This window comes from Hemiscyllium ocellatum, chromosome 29 (assembly GCF_020745735.1).
Source record: "Hemiscyllium ocellatum isolate sHemOce1 chromosome 29, sHemOce1.pat.X.cur, whole genome shotgun sequence".
In the NCBI taxonomy this organism is placed as follows: domain Eukaryota; kingdom Metazoa; phylum Chordata; class Chondrichthyes; order Orectolobiformes; family Hemiscylliidae; genus Hemiscyllium; species Hemiscyllium ocellatum.
Window position 1 is genome coordinate 20,861,101 of NC_083429.1, and position 17,381 is coordinate 20,878,481.

The following is a 17,381-nucleotide window of genomic DNA, read 5'->3' on the forward strand; positions in this document are numbered from 1 at the left end:
ACTGGTATCAATATGAGGTAGAAGGGATCTGTTCTGAAGTAGGGGTCGCATTTGAACTGTACTGAAACTAGTGTTCTGGTGAATCGAATAAACAGGGCTGTAGAGAGGGCTTTGAACTAATTAGGATGGTGGAGGGTGAAGGGAAATTATAGATTTACAAATCAAAAGGATATGGTAACATTACAGGGCCACTAGCTTGGTACTGATACATAGAGTAGGAAGGGACAGAGAATGCAAACATAGAAAAACAACAGCAAATAGAGCTAGTAGGAGCATAAATAATTTAAAACTTGGAGCAAAGTAAATGCCATTAATAGAGGTTAATAGGTTTAATCTTATAGCCATTATAGAGGCATGATTACAAGATCAAAATTGGGAACTCAATAATCAAAGGTTTGCAACACTTCGAAAAGTAAACACAAAGGAAGGGGTACCTTTGTGGACAGTTTGTTAGTTCAAGATAAAATAAGTACAGTAGAAAAATTGATCTTGGATTGTAAGGTGTAGAATCCATATTGATAGAGATAAAAAATAACAAGAGCAAGAAGACAAGGAAGGAGTCTATATCCCCCTGGACAGTAGCTACCACGTAGAGCTGAGAATAAATCAGATGATAACGAGGCAATAGAAAAAGGCAATACATTAAGCATGGGTAACTTTAATTTTCATGTAGATTGGAAAGTCAAATTCGCAGTGGTAGGCAAGACGAATAATTCATGAAGCCTATTTGAGACAGATTCTTAGAACAATATATTCAGGATTCAAGCCAAGATCATGATGTTTGGATCTGGTGATGTGTCATGGGGCAAGCTTAATTACTGGTAGAATTTACCATTCAGTTTAAGAGTAAGGAATTGGGGTTGAAAACAATTGCTAGATATAAATAATGGCAATTGCAGAGGAATGATGTCAGAGTTAGCTGGGGAGGATTGGGAAAGTTGTTTGCAGAAAAGTCAGCTGTGGAACAAAGACATGTTTTGAGATAAATAGGTTATGATTCATATCAAAGGTATATCCCAGGGAGGGGATAGACTAATCACAGTTATTTTGGGAAGTTAAGAATATTGTCAAATTGAAAGAAAAAAGGTTTTGAGGTCTAATGGTAGACAAATTTATTAGATTTTTTGAGGAGGATACAAGCAGGATAGATAAGGAGAATCAACACACACAGACACTCACACACATACACACAGCACACACAAACAACATAGAAACACTCACATACATACAGCACATATACAGCACACACACACACACACACACCCAGAATCTCTTGATTCTCAGGAAAATCCCACCCAGTGGCCTCAACTCATTGGCTCATGTTTTGGTGGACATTCTAGATGGGAGGCAATGCAAATCTCACCCAGTAGTTCAGCCATCAGCAAAGACCTCTAATGTGTTAACCATATTGTACCCTTTAAATGAAAAGATAACATTGACAGGGTTATATAGAAATAGCAGGAGAGTGGCACTATGTGAATTGCTTCTTGAAAAGGTGAACATACACACACACGGTAGGATGAATGGCGTCTTCTGCACTTTATCTATTTCATGATTCTATGATTCTTTAGAATAAAACACCAGCAATCATTCTAAATTCTAGACATATCCTTAGGTCAGAGTGGAATTCTCAGCTATTACCAGATAATAAGTAATTTGAAATCCTACATCGCAGGTGGTGTCAGTGTAGGTCTGTGCAGGACCCCTACTCTTTCAAATGGCTCTTGTGGTGGAAGTGTCCCTTCCTCTGGATTAGAGGGCCTTGCTTCAAGTCCCACCTGCTCCCAAGGTATAGAATAGTATTGCTGGATATTGGAAAATGTCATTAAAAGCCATGATCCAATAAATGATGTAGTGATAGCACAGTTGTTCTTTCCTTATGTCTGACCCAGGCTCAAGTCCCACCACTTCTAGACCAAAACAAGTTGATTAGTAATGTCAACCCTTGTTTTTTCCTACTTTCTATAACTGTCCAGAGGCAATGACAAGAGCACAGGGTGGGAATTGAAATGCATTTAAACATGTTATCTTCAGTTTAGATATACTATGCATGGTGTAGAATTTGTTGTTCACCTTAGAAATGGGAGGTAATTTGTTCTGTTGTGGTTAAAAGGTTGAACTTGTTGTTGTAGATACACAGCTATGTCCCTTTCTCATAAACCTGTCTTTGTTACATTACAGTCAAGATGCACAGTGTACAAACTGGCTTTCAAAAGAACATAATTTGTCAGTCCTCTCCAAGTGAGTCAACAACTATTGATTTCTTCATTTTGACTGATGTAATTTTAAATTTTTGTTTTGTTCTGAGCTCTTAACCTTTTGTCTTCTTCTTTTTCAGTTTTATTCGAAATACTGACATATTTTTATCAATCGCTGGTGGGTGGTGGTACCAACCAAATCACCTGCATCATTCATTACCCTATGGGATTAAAGGCAATGGTGAGGAAATTTGCAATGCCTTTCATTTGATAGTAAAGAGCAAGCGAATTCCTCATGGTGTGAAGTGTAAGGGCAGCTCATAATCAAATCTCACAAAACTGTTCAGAAAGATTTAATTAAGGTTCGTTTTAAATTATGTGGGTCAATTTAATATTGTCTGTAAGGAAGGAGGAAAGAGGCTCTGAGATGTTTTGCTGCACAGGTATGGATGGCCCACAACAGAAGAAGCTGAAAGCAAGACCATAGCACTATTTAAAAGAAAACCAGATAAATATTTGTAATAGAGGAGGTTTGCAAGCCTTTGGTGAGATCACAGATAGAGTCGTGGAGATGTACAGCACGGAAACAGACCTTTCAATCCAACTCGTTCATGCCGACCAGATATCCCAACCCAATCTAGTCCCACTTGCCAGCACCCAGCCCATATCCCTCCAGACCCTTTCTATGCATATACCCAAGCAAATGCCTTTTAAATGTTGCAATTGTACCAGCTTCACCACTTTCCCTGGCAGCTCAATCCCACATACGTACCACCCTCTGCATGAAAATGTTGCCCCTTAGGTCTCTTTATATCTTTCCCCTCTCACCCTAAATCTATGCCCTCTAGTTCTGGACTCCCTCACCGCAGGAAGAGACTTTGCCTATTTATTCTATCCATGCCCCTCATGATTTTATAAACCTCTATAAAGTCACCCTTCAGCCTCCAATGTTCTAGGCAAGGGATAGATTAGGGATAGAAGCCTATCTTGAAGAAGTTCTCCTCCTCTCTCTACAAAGATCTCAGTTAGTCTCTCTCTCACCACAACCCCTAGGTCATCTCCTCTGCCCTGAAGCTCTTCAACCACGTTCTGAGACACATTTGATCCCCACCTCCATCCACCTATTGTTCTCTTAGCTACCTTCTCCCCAGCCCCACCCCCTCCCATTTATCTCTCCACCACGGAGGGTCCCAGCCTCATTCCTGATGAAGGGCTCCTGCCTGAAACATCGATTTTCCAGCTCCTTGGATGCTGCCTGACCTGCTGTGCTTTTCCAGCACCATTCTAATCTTGACTGTATGGGAAATCATGTCTCACAAACTTGATCAAGTTCTGTGAAGAAGCCACAAAGAGGATCAATGAGGGCAGAGCGGCAGACGCGTTCCACATGGACCCCAGCAAGGTGCTCGACAAGGCCCCTCCATGGCAGACTGGCCAGCAAAGTCAACCAGTCTATTCAATCTTTCCCCATCGCTCAAATTCTCCAACCCTGACAACATCCCTGTAAATCTTTTCTGAACCCTCACAACATCCTTCTGATAGAAAGGAGACCAGAATTGCATGCAATATTCCAAAAGTGGCCTAACCAAAATCCTGTACAGCCGCAACATGACGTCCTAACTCTTACACTCAATGCTCTGACCAATAAAGGAAAGCATACTAAACAAACTTCTTAATTATCCTTTCTACCCAAGATTCTACTTTTAAGGAGCTATGAACCTGCACTCCAAGGTCTCTTTGTTCAGCATCGCTCCCCTGGACATTACCATTAAGTGTATAAGTCCTGCTAAGATTTGCTTTCCCAAAATGCAGAATCTCGCATTTATCTAAATTAAACTCCATCTGCCGCTCCTCAGACCATTGGCCCATCTGGTCAAGATCCCGTTGTTATCTGCGGCAAACTTCTTCACTGTCCACTACACCTCCAATTTTGGTGTCATCTGCAAACTTACTAACTATACCTCCTATGTTCACATCCAAATTATTTATATAAATAATGAAAAGTAGTTATCCCAGCACCAATCCTTGTGGCACTCCACTGGTCACAGGCCTCCAGTATGAAAAACAACCCTCCACCACCACCCTAAGGAATTCCACAGATTTACAATCCACTGAGTGAAGAAGTTGCTTCTCAATTCAGTTTGAGATCTGCTCCCCCTAAATTTGAGGCTGTGCCCTCTTGTCCTAGTTTCACCCGCCAGTGGAAATGTCTTCTCTACTTCTATTTTATCTATTCCCTTCATTATTTTATGTGTTTCTATAAGTTCCCCCCTCATTCTTCTAAATTCCAATGAATATAATGCCAGTCTACTCAGTCTGTCCTCATAAGCCAAACTTCTCAACTCCGAATTCAACCTAGTAAATCTCCTCTGCATCCGCTCCAGTGCCAGTACATCCTTTCCCAAGTAAGGAGACCAAAACTGTACACAGTACACCAGGTGTGGCCTCACTAGCACCCTATACAGCTGCAACATGCTTTTAAACTCCATCCTTTTCATAATGAAGGACAAAATTCCATTTGCCTTTCTAATTACCTGCTGTATCTGCAGAACAACCTTCTGTGATTCATGCACAATGACACCGAACTCCTTCTGCATAACAGCATGTTGCAACTTTTTGTCATTCAAGTAATAATCCTTTTTACTATTACTCCATCAAAATGGATAACTTCAGATTTATTAACATTGTATTCCATCTGCCAGACCTTCGCTCACTCACTTAAAGTATCCATGTTCCTCTGCAAAATTTCACAGTTCTCTGCACACTTTGCTATGCCACTCATCTTAGTGTCATCTGCGAACTTTGACAAACTACACGTGGTCCCCAATTCCAAATCACCTGTGTACATTGTGAATAATTGTGGTTCTAACACTGATCCCTGAGGCACATCACTAGTCACTGATTGCCAACCAAATTAACACTCATTTATCCACATTCTTTGCTTCCTGTTAGTCAATCAATCCTCTATCTATGCTAATACTTTACCCGTAACACCATGCATCTTTATCTTATGCAGCAGCCTCTTGCGCTGCACCTTGTCAAAGGCCTTTTGGAAATCTAAGTACTCCATATCCACTGGGTCCCCATTGTTCACCTTGCTCATAATGTCTTCATAGAATTCCAAAAGATTTATTAAGCATGACCTGCCCTGCATGAAACCATGCTGCGACTGCCCAACAGAACAATTTCTATTGAGATGTCTTGCTACTTCTTCCTTGATAATAGACTCAAGCGTCTTCCCCACCAAAGAAGTTAAGCTAACCAGTCTATAATTCCGCATTTTTTGTCTACCTCCCTTTTTAAACAGCCGTGTCACATTTGCTGTTTACCAATCTGCTGGGACTACTGAATTTTGAAAAATTACCACCAGTGCAATTGCTATTTCTCCTGCCATCTCCTTTTGTACCCGAGAATGCATTCCATCAGAGCCAGGAGACTTGTCCATCCTTAGCATCATTAGCTAGCCCAACACTACCTCTTCTGTAATTATGATTGTTTCCAGGTCCACACCTACATACGTCTCTGTCAATTACTGGCATGTTATTAATGTCCGCCACTGTGAAGACTGATACAAAATACCTGTTCAGTGCCTCAGCCACTTCATCATCTCCCATAACTAAATGTCTCTTTTATCCTCTAAAGGACTAATGTTTACTTTAGCCACCCTTTTTCCTTTATATATTTATCTATCTTTATATTATGTGCTAGTTTTTTTCTCGTGTTCTAACTTACTTTTCTTTATAGCTCTTTTTGTGGCTTTCTGTTGACCTTTAAACTTTTCCTAATCCTCCAGTTTCCTGCTGTTTTTGGCCACTTTATATGCCTTCTCTTTCAGTTTAATAGCCTCCCTTATTTCCTTAGACACCCATGGCAGATTACCCCTTTTCTTACAGTCCTTCCTTTTCACTGGAATATACTTCTGGATTTGAGGAAAAACATTTTCACTCAGAGAATGGTGGGAGTGTGGAATACATCACCTAGGAGGGTAGTTGTGGAGGGAAAGCTCATAATCTTTAAAAACTATTTGGATGAGCAATTGAAGTGTTATGCAATTTAAGGCAGTAGGCTAAGTGCAGGAAAGTGGGACTACTGCAGGATATAATGTATTTTTGGATAAACACACTTGATTGGCCAATAGGCCTCTTCTCACCTCTTCTGTGATTCAGAAAATCAGATTCAGCAGAGGCATTGGATGTGTAATTAGGGATAGGAGGCTGGGGATGGAGGACCATGATGGGAGTAGGAATTGCTAAATCCCCACACACATGTTATGTGTCAGAAATTCAAAATGATAGTGAGTTTTGAGAAGATTTGTAACTCAAGGTGAGGTTCTGGATATAGTTTACTCGCTAAGCTGGAAGGTTTGTTTTCAGACGTTTCGACAGCATAATGATGTTACCTCGTATAGTGGCAAAATGTCTGAAAATGAACCTTCCAGCTCAGTGAGCAAACCTACATCCAGATTCAAAATGATCTCGTGCATCTCTGACATTTACTGTGTACTGACATTTACATATCTACTGAGATGTGTTTGGTCACAAGTGTGTGAAATCCTCACCTGAGAGGTTGACACTTTTACTTAAATATTACTTAAACATTTCATTCAGCCTTTAATCCTGCCCATGGCTGCAGGTTCCCTGGTTTGTATAGAGTGCACCAAGATCAAAGGATAAGGGTGCATTGAAGTGTCACTGATTGATGAAACTGACAGAATAGAAACCATATAGTTTTTCTCTCTGCCTAGATGAAAGGGTTGAACTCAGGGGAATGGTTCTGAGGGAATGCTTTCACTGCTTTACAGGTGATTTCCAACTTTTGGGAAATATTTCACCTGTCATGGAAATTGAGGGGGGAGGGATACTAAATGAGTATTTTGCCTCAGTCTATATTGTGGAGAAGGATATGGAAAATAGAGAACATGGGGAAATAAAAATCGACGTCTTGAAAAACGTCCATATTATAGGTGCTGGGCATCTTAAAATGCATAAAGGCAGATAAATCCTGGGACCTAATCAGGGACCTAGAGCTTTGTGAGAAGCTAGGGAAATGATTGCTGGGCCCTTTGCTGAGATATTTGTATCATCAATAGCCACTGGTGAGGTGCTGGAAGACTGAAAGTTGCCTAACGTGCCACTGTTTAAGAAAGGTGGGAAGGAAAAGCCAAGGAACTATAGACTGGTGAGACTGGTGAGCCTGACCTAAGTGGTGCGCAGGTTGTTGGAGGGAATCCTGAGGGACAGGATTTACATGTATTTGGAAAACCAAAGACTGATTAGGGATCGTCAACATAGCTTTGTGTGTGGGAAGTTGTGTCTCACAAATTTGATTGAGTTTTTTGAAGATGTAACAAAGAGGATTGATGAGGGTAGAGCATTGAATGTAATCTATAGTAGACTGGTTAGCAAGGCTGAAAAGAGGGAGAACTCGCTATTTTGATACAGAATTGGCTCAAAGGGAGAAGACAGAGGGTGATGGTAGGGGGTTGCTTTTCAGACTGGAGGCCTTTGACCAGTGGAGTGCCACAGGGATCGGTGCTGGGTCTGCTACTTTTCGTCATTTATATTAATGATTTGGATGTGAACATAGGAGGGATGGTTAGTAAGTTTGCAGATTACACCAAAATTGCAGGGGTACTGGCTACCTCAGAGTACACGAGATCTTGATCAGATGGGCCAATGGGCTGAGGAGTGGCAGATAGAGTTTAATTGAAATTAACATGAGGTGCTGCATTTTTGAAAGACAAATCAGGGCAGGACTTATCCACTTAATGGTACGGTCCTGGGGAGTGTTGCTAAACAAAGAGGAGGGTAGGTTTATAGCTCCTTGAAAGTGGAGTCAAAGGTAGACAGGATAGTGAAGAAGAGGTTTGGTATGCTTTCCTTTATTGGTCAGTGCATTGCGTATAGGAGTTGGGAGGTCATGTTACAGCTGTACAGGACATTGGTTAGGCCACTATTGGAATGCTGTGTGCGATTCTGGTCTCTCTAATCTAGGGAAGGATATTGTGAAATGTGAAAGGGCTCAGAAAAGATTTACAAGGATGTTGTCAGGGTTGGAGGGTTTGAACAATAGGGAGAGGCTGAGTAGACTGGGGCTGTTTTCACTGGAATGTCAAAGGTTGAGGGGTGACCTTATAGAGATTTATAAAATCATGAGGGGCATGAATAAGGTAAATAGACAAGGTCTTTTCCCTGGGGTGGGGGAGCCCAGAACTAGAGGGCATGGGTTTAAGGTGAGAGGGGAAAGATATAAAAGGGACCTAAAGAGGCAACGCTTTCACACAAAGGTGGTGCATGTCTGGAATGAGCTGCCAGAGGAAGTGGTGGAGGCTGGGACAATTACAACATTTAAAAAACATCTGGTTGGGTATATGAATAGAAAGGATTCAGAGGGATATGGACCAAATGCTGGCAAATGGGACTAGATTAATTTAGGATATCTTGTTAGTGCGGATGAGTTGGACCAAAGAGACTATTTCTGTGCTGTACATCTCTTTGACTCTATGATTCTATGTCATTAACTTTTTTAACTTTGATCTGCCCTTTCTTGCGATGACCCCTCACTGCTGTATGCAAGCAGCTTATGCAGCTCAACCTTGGACCTCTGCTGAGGAGCTAAAGGAATAGCACCAGCAATAGGAGTAACAGTGAGCCGTGTTAGCTGCCTTCTCCCCATTCCACAGCATAGAGGGGAAAGACACAGGACTGTTAACTTGATAGAGGTGATATGCCAGGTTCAGGTTTGACAGGCAGGGTGTCAACTTCTTTAACAAGATGAAACAATAGGGCCTCAGGTGCTCAGACCTTCAAAGTTAGTCATTGCTGACATCTGCAGCTGCTTGAAACAAGATCCCTTTCCCAGTGGGGCAGGACGGCATACATTGCCTTGTCAGCACAGCCATGAATTTTTGTTACCTTCGCATTCTTTAGTGACCTGCTGGTGACCTTCTCGGTACTCAGTTGTGTATTGCCCAAGTGACTGTTGAGTTCTGATTTGCAATCAGTTATTTTCTGATTTTTAAGTAGTTCAAATCACCCCCAGATCCCTGATTCTGGATACTGGACTTATTGAGGGAATGTGAAATGAAGAAGGCAGTAGTCAGGTGTTTCAGGGTAAAAGAATCTCTGCATTTATTTAACATTCAAAAGTTAAGTATAATACAAGAAATATAGGAAAATGGAATCAACAGGGAAATAGACACAAAACTATACAGAGATCTGTAATACTCTTAAACATACCATTAGCTAGATTAAGCACTATTAGAACCTGAACATAACAGTTTTAACATTTAGCAGATGGCTGATATTTGCTCCGATATCTTCTGTTTTTCTCTTGTAAATAAATAACTGGTTTATCACTCAAGTAAACTTATTCAAACAAAGACACAAAGACTTCTAGCCAACAGTTTGGATTAATCAAATTTATGCTTGTCCTTCAAAACCAAAAACAGACACACGCCCACATGTCAGAGGAGAAAAAGAGTCGAAACTCCAGACTGTTACCTTGAAGCTACTTTGACTAACTGATAGTCAATCTTACTGAAACAGAGAAGTGATGATTGTCCCAAACTGTATTCTGCTTCTTAGGTTATTCTGCACACACAGTTTGTTGGGTGTCTTCCTTGCACAGTGGAATCTGGCTGAATTCCTTTTGTGCACAGTAGATTCCAAAACCTTCTCTTCAGGAACTCTCCCCTTGTGATACAGATCACGTTCCATGAGTTTTCGGCTCTTACACTTTAAAGAAAGGGAATATAAAGAAACACAGTGTGACAGTAATGAGTTCTTGCTCTTCAGAGTTAAAAATAAAGTAGTCTTTCCCACCCGCAAACTGGGCCAGTCGATCTCTCTTGAAAAGTTCTCCAGTCTGTAAGATACCATCCAAGCTTCCTGCTCCTTTCAGATGTGATAATGTTGCTGTTGGACCCAGTCCCCTTTCCTTAGCAAAATAGCCTCTGTTTAAAAATCAATTCATAAGTGGGTCCAAGTAACCTTTAGAATGTTAATATTTGAATCATATGCCTTCATAATACAAATAAACACCTGAATGTATTTTTCTTCTGCTTTTGGTAATTCCTGTGTGGTGCCGTCCCTGTGTTTGAAATCAGGGGGCCAGCTGCTGTAACATCTGAAATATCTGTGATGGCTTCAAACCCCAGAGGAAATCCCAGAGGGACTGTACCAAAGAGTGTTCCCCAGGAGGCAGCATCAGGACCAGAAGGAGAAACCTTCCGTCCTGCTGATTTACTAAACATCTAGCACATTTATCTCATTACTAATTCTCCCCAGTCTCCTCTGCACCTCCATTACCCAACACTCCTGTTTAGCTCTTTGGAGTACTCAGAATGAGGAACAATAATCAAGGTAGAATTGGGTTGGTTTATACCAGATTAACAAAACTAATTTGCTTATATTCTATTGCTCTATTCATAAAATCCATTAAAAGTGATGATTTGGAGATGCCGGTGTTGGACTAGGGTGTACAAAGTTAAAAATCACACATCAACAGGTTATAGTCCAACAGGTTTTGTGCGGTAAATTTGTACTTGCAGAGTTACATTGTACTTTGCTCAAAAACTGCATGAATTCATGTAAGACTCTGTTATCTCACTTTTTAGATTAGAATCAGTCTAAACATTATGGCACAGACAGAGAACACAGGGGGCTAACATATTGTTTGGCTAACACCAATTATTACAGTTAACCTGAGAATGTAACTTTTAAAAAAAGGTTTTGTGATTTACACATGAAAGAAGTGAAACTATCATGGTATTCGAACAGATGAAAGACTCAACAAACAATCAAGGTATTTTTCAATGTGTAATTTCAGTTCCATCACACAGTAAACTTTTGCTATAAATTCTGTGTCTGACAATTGTGTCCTCCACAAGCACCTGATGAAGGATCAGCGCTCCGAAAGCTAGTGCTTCCAATTAAACGTGTTGGACTATAGCCGGGTGTTGTGTGATTTTTAACATTAAAAGAGAAACTTTGATTTACATCTAGAGCTATGTAGGCAATTGCAAATAATCGATCAATCATATTAAGCATCAGGTCTACTTCTTTGAAATGTGAGGTATGTAATATTCAGACTATGGATTTGCGAAAACGAAATTGATGTTTTGTAATAACTGTTAAACATGTTATAATTTTAAACTGAAACTAACCACGCTAGTCTCTAAATCATAAAACGTAGAACATATAATATAGTACAGGACAGCACAGTTCAGGCCTTTGGCCCTTGATGTTGTGCCGACCTTTTATCCTACTCTGACATTAAAATAACCTACATACCCTTCGATTAACTCTCATCCATGTCCCTATTCAAGAATCGCTTAAATGTCCCTAATATATCGGAGTCTACTAGCACTGCTGGTAGTGCATTCCACACACCCGCCACTGTCTGTGTAAAGAACCCACTTCTGTTATCATCCCTAAACCTTCCTCCAATCACCTTAAAATTATGCTCCCTTGTGATAGCTATTTCTGCTCTGGAAAATAGTCTCTGACTATTCACTCTATCAAGTCACCTCTCATTCTTCTTTGCTCCAATGAGAAAAGCCCCAGCTCCCTCAACCTTTCTTCATAAGACATACTCTCCAGTCCAGTTAGCATCCTGGTAAATCTCCTCTGCACCCTCTCTGAAACTTACACATTCTTCCTGCAATGAGGTAACCAGAACTGAACACACTATTCCAAATATAGTTTAACCAGGGCTCTATAGAACTGCAGCATAACCTTGGGTATATCCTGTTTAGCCCGGGGATTTATCTATCCTTACATTTTTCGAAATTATCAGCACCTCCTCCCTTCTAACATCAATCTGTTGTAGCATATCAGTCTGTTTCCCCTCAGTAGTGAATACTAAAGCAAGGTATTCTTTAAGGACCTCCCTTACATCCTCTGACTCCAGGCGCAGATTCCTTCCACTATTCCTCATCAGCCATACACTCACTCTGGCCATCCTCTTGTTCCTCACATAAGCATAGAATGCCTTAGTGTATTCCTTAATCCTACCTGCTGAAGCTTCTTCATGTCTCCTTCTAGCTCTCCTAAGTCTATTCTTCAGTTCCTTGCTGGCTACCTTGCTACCCTCTAGAGCCCTGTCTGATCCTTGCCTCCTCAACTTTAAGTAGGCTTCCTTCCTTCTCTTCACTGGATGTTCTACATCCTTTGTCACCCAAGGTTCTTTCAACCTACCATCCTCTCCTTGCCTCAGTGGGATAAGCTGTTATGTCATACGGTCATCAATGGAGACCATAACTGTTGCCATTATAGAAATTACAACAGTTCTCATGCCTTCTTTCCAATATCTCGATGGTGCTACAGTGATCTTCTGGGCAGTCAGTCAATGCGGTGTGTCTCAGCCCATGTCCCGCCTTGCTCATTAACAGACTGGGTTAACCAAACCAGAACTAGATGATTGGACAAGACAGCAAAGAAGAAATTGCACTGGCCTTTGGAACTTATTTTAACTTACGTACAACCCTGTCATGGACTGAATAAAGTTAAAAGGATTTAGCCAGCAAGTGGGGAGCTGATTGACTGCATTCTAGATAGCCCATAACCCCTTGCTGATACCTGCCAATATGGATCAGTGAGAAGTGGGGTCATATGGGATTGCAGTTCAGTGGGGGGGTGGGGGGGTTCAGCCTGGTGTGCTGTGCTCTCCCAGCCTCCTGGTGCAGCCTGGTGTGCTGTGCTGTCCCAGTCTCCTGGTGGATCCTGGTGTGCTGTGCTCTCCCAGCCACCTGGTGCAGCATGGTGTGCTGTGTTCTCCCAGCATCCTGGTGCTGCCTGGTGTGCTGCGCTCTCCCAGCCTCCTGATGCTGCCTGGCTTGCTGTGTCCTCCCAGCCTCCTGGTGCAGCCTGGTGTGCTGTGCTGTCCCAGCCTCCTGGTGCAGCCTGGTGTGCTGTGTTCTCCCAGCCTCCTGGTGCAGCCTGGTGTGCTGTGTTCTCCCAGCCTCCTGATACAGCCTGGTGTGCTGTGCTCTCCCAGCCTCCTGATGCTGCCTGGCTTGCTGTGTCCTCCCAGCATCCTGGTACAGCCTGGTGTGCTGTGCTCTCTCAGCCTCCTGATGCTGCCTGGTGTGCTGTGTTCTCCCAGCCTCCTGATGCTGCCTGGTGTGCTGCGCTCTCTCAGCCTCCTGGTGCTGTCTGGTGTGCTGTGTTCTCCCAGCCTCCTGATGCTGCCTGGTGTGCTGCGCTCTCTCAGCCTCCTGGTGCAGTTGCTATGCTGTGTTCTTCCAGCCTCCTGGTGCTGCCTGGTGTGCTGTGCTCTCCCAGTCTCCTGGTGCAGCCTGGTGTGCTGTGCTGTCCCAGTCTCCTGGTGCTGCCTGGTGTGCTGTGCTCTCCCAGCATCCTGGTGCTGCCTGGTGTGCTGTGTTCTCCCAGCATCCTGGTGCAGCCTGGTGTGCTGCGCTCTCCCAGCCTCCTGATGCTGCCTGGCTTGCTGTGTCCTCCCAGCCTCCTGGTGCAGCCTGGTGTGCTGTGCTGTCCCAGCCTCCTGGTGCAGCCTGGTGTGCTGCGCTCTCCCAGCCTCCTGATGCTGCCTGGTGTGCTGTGCTGTCCCAGCCTCCTGGTGCAGCCTGGTGTGCTGTGCTGTCCCAGCCTCCTGGTGCAGCCTGTGTGCTGTGTTCTCCCAGCCTCCTGATACAGCCTGGTGTGCTGTGCTCTCCCAGCCTCCTGGTGCAGCCTGGTGTGCTGTGCTGTCCCAGCCTCCTGGTGCAGCCTGGTGTGCTGTGTTCTCCCAGCGTACTGGTGCAGCCTGGTGTGCCGTGTTCTCCCAGCATCCTGATGCTGCCTAGTGTGCTGTGTTCTCCCAGCCTCCTGGTACAGCCTGGTGTGCTGTGCTCTCTCAGCCTCCTGGTGCTGCCTGGTGTGCCGTGCTCTCCCGGCCTACTGGTGCAGCCTGGTGTGCTGTGTTCTCCCAGCCTCCTGATGCTGCCTGGTGTGCTGTGTTCTTCCAGTCTCCTGATGCTGCCTAGTGTGCTGCGCTCTCTCAGCCTCCTGGTGCTGCCTGGTGTGCTGTGTTCTCCCAGCATCCTGGTGCAGCCTGGTGTGCTGTGCTGTCCCATCCTCCTGATGCTGCCTAGTGTGCTGTGTTCTCCCAACCTCCTGGTGCTGCCTGGTGTGCTGTGTTCTCCCAGCCTCCTGATACAGCCTGGTGTGCTGTGCTGTCTCAGCCTCCTGGTACAGCCTGGTGTGCTGTGCTCTCCCAGCATCCTGGTGCAGCCTGGTGTGCTGTGTTCTCCCAGCATCCTGATGCTGCCTGGTGTGCTGTGCTCTCCCAGCCTCCTGGTACAGCCTGGTGTGCTGTGTTCTCCCAGCCTCCTGGTACAGCCTGGTGTGCTGTGTTCTCCCAGCATCCTGATGCTGCCTGGTGTGCTGTGTTCTCCCAGCCTCTTGGTGCAGCCTGGTGTGCTGTGCTCTCCCAGCCTCCTGGTGCTGCCTGGTGTGCTGTGCTCTCCCAGCCTCCTGTTGCAGCCTGGTGTGCTGTGTTCTCCCAGCATCCTGGTGCAGCCTGGTGTGCTGTGTTCGTCCAGCCTCCTGATGCTGCCTGGTGTGCTGTGCTCTTCCAGCCTCCTGGTGCTACCTGGTGTGCTGTGCTCTCCCAGCCTCCTGGTGCTGCCTGGTGTGCCGTGCTCTCCCGGCCTACTGGTGCAGCCTGGTGTGCTGTGTTCTCTCAGCCTCCTGGTGCTGCCTGGTGTGCTGTGTTCTCCCAGCATCCTGGTGCAGCCTGGTGTGCTGTGGTGTCCCAGCCTCCTGATGCTGCCTAGTGTGCTGTGTTCTCCCAACCTCCTGGTGCTGCCTGGTGTGCTGTGTTCTCCCAGCCTCCTGATACAGCCTGGTGTGCTGTGCTGTCTCAGCCTCCTGGTACAGCCTGGTGTGCTGTGCTCTCCCAGCATCCTGGTGCAGCCTGGTGTGCTGTGTTCTCCCAGCATCCTGGTGCAGCCTGGTGTGCTGTGTTCTCCCAGCATCCTGATGCTGCCTGGTGTGCTGTGCTCTCCCAGCCTCCTGGTACAGCCTGGTGTGCTGTGTTCTCCCAGCCTCCTGGTACAGCCTGGTGTGCTGTGTTCTCCCAGCATCCTGATGCTGCCTGGTGTGCTGTGTTCTCCCAGCCTCTTGGTGCAGCCTGGTGTGCTGTGCTCTCCCAGCCTCCTGGTGCTGCCTGGTGTGCTGTGCTCTCCCAGCCTCCTGTTGCAGCCTGGTGTGCTGTGTTCTCCCAGCATCCTGGTGCAGCCTGGTGTGCTGTGTTCGTCCAGCCTCCTGATGCTGCCTGGTGTGCTGCGCTCTCCCAGCCTCCTGGTGCTGCCTGGTGTGCTGTGCTCTCCCAGCCTCCTGGTGCAGTTGGCATGCTGTGTTCTTCCAGCCTCCTGAAGTTGCCTTATGTGCTGTGCTCTCCCAGTCTCCTGGTGCTGCCTGGTGTGCTGTGTTCTCCCAGCCTCCTGGTGCAGCCGGGTGTGCTGTGTTCTCCCAGCCTCCTGGTGCAGCCGGGTGTGCTGTGTTCTCCCAGTCTCCTGGTGCTGCCTGGTGTGCTGTGCTGTCCCAGCCTCCTGGTGCAGCCTGGTGTACTGTGCTGTCCCAGACTCCTGGTGCAGTTGGTGCGCTGTGTTCTTCCAGCCTCCTGGTGCTGCCTGGTGTGCTGTGCTCTCCCAGCCTCCTGGTGCAGCCTGGTGTGCTGTGTTCTCCCAGCCTCCTGGTGCTGCCTGGTGTGCTGTGTTCTCCCAGCCTCCTGGTACAGCCTGGTGTGCTGTGTTCTCCCAGCCTCCTGGTGCTGCCTGGTGTGCTGTGTTCTTCCAGTCTCCTGATGCTGCCTAGTGTGCTGTGCTGTCCCAGCCTCCTGGTGCTGCCTGGTGTGCTGTGTTCTTCCAGTCTCCTGATGCTGCCTAGTGTGCTATGCTGTCCCAGCCTCCTGGTGCTGCCTGGTGTGCTGTGTTCTCCCAGCCTCCTGGTACAGCCTGGTGTGCTGTGTTCTCCCAGTCTCCTGGTGCTGCCTGGTGTGCTGTGTTCTTCCAGTCTCCTGCTTGTCTACCATGGATTCCAGCATCTGCAGTTTTGTTTGTTTCTAACAAATTTTATCTGAGGAGACAGAGAAGCTTCCTACAGGTAGACTATCAATTCTAACTCAATCAAATTCATTACTCAGAGGGTTTCCGTTGCTCCAGGAAAGCTCCAGACTGGTAAGAGAATATAGTCACTGCCATTGCTTCATGTCCTTGTTGTGGTGGGACAGCTCCACATTGCCACTATCCCTACCCAGCCATTAAGTGACAATGTCAAGCATGTGATGAGAGAAGCTATTTTAAGATTTTTTTTAGATTACTTACAGTGTGGAAACATGGCCCTTCAACCCAACAAGTCCACACTGACCCTCCAATGAGCAAACTACTATTCCCCTACATTTACCCCTTCACCTAACACTACGGGCAATTTAGCATGGCCAATTCACCTAACCTGCACATTTTTGGACTGTGGGAGGAAACCGGTGCACCCGGAGGAAACCCATGCAGACATGGGGAGAATGTGCAAACTCCACTCAGATGGTTGCCTGAGGTGGGAATTGAACCCAGGGCTCTGGCGCTGTGAGGCAGCAGTGCTAACCACTGTGCCACTGTGCTGCCGTTTGTTTACTCAAGCAACAGCAGAATATTTTGCCTGCAGGTCAACAATTTCAAACCAGACCACTCCAAATTGCAACTGCCCAAAGTAGAGATGATACCAAAGTATAAGGCAACACCTTCCAAACCCTAATGAATCACTGTGCATTGAGAAAATGCTTACATCACAATCTGTTTATGAGTGGGAGTAGTTTCCAGGTTTCTATTTGGTCAAAATCGTCATGATGTTCAAATCGTTTCCGTTTAGCCTTCTGCTCCCCAAGGAAAATTCCCCAAATTCTCTAATCTATCTTTGTCATTGAGTTTTCTTTTTGTTGGAACCACTTTTGTTAACTTCTTTTGCAGTATCTCCAATGCATTCACATATAAACAATGAGCAAATGTAGGCTCTTTAACCTCTGAAACCTGCTTCAACGTTTAATGAGATCATAGCTGGACTGAATATAACATGAGAGAGATGGTTTAGGGATCGGTATGTATGTCATTTAGATTCTTTGGACATTGGGATCACTCAGGGAGATAAGACCTCTACAGATTGAATGGATTATGCCTTAACAGAGCTG

At 45.3% G+C, this 17,381-nt stretch overlaps 1 protein-coding gene across 1 annotated transcript in view; it reads left to right on the plus strand.

Moving 5' to 3' along the window:
* The window catches only part of LOC132829509 (CMP-N-acetylneuraminate-beta-galactosamide-alpha-2,3-sialyltransferase 4-like), a 213,870-nt gene that overhangs the window by 111,783 nt on the left and 84,706 nt on the right, over positions 1-17,381 (plus strand). Inside the window, exons 4-5 of the mRNA XM_060846728.1 lie at positions 2,182-2,241; positions 2,339-2,439. Of these exons, the coding sequence (XP_060702711.1) occupies positions 2,182-2,241; positions 2,339-2,439 (161 nt within the window). The remainder of the gene's footprint in view (positions 1-2,181; positions 2,242-2,338; positions 2,440-17,381) is intronic.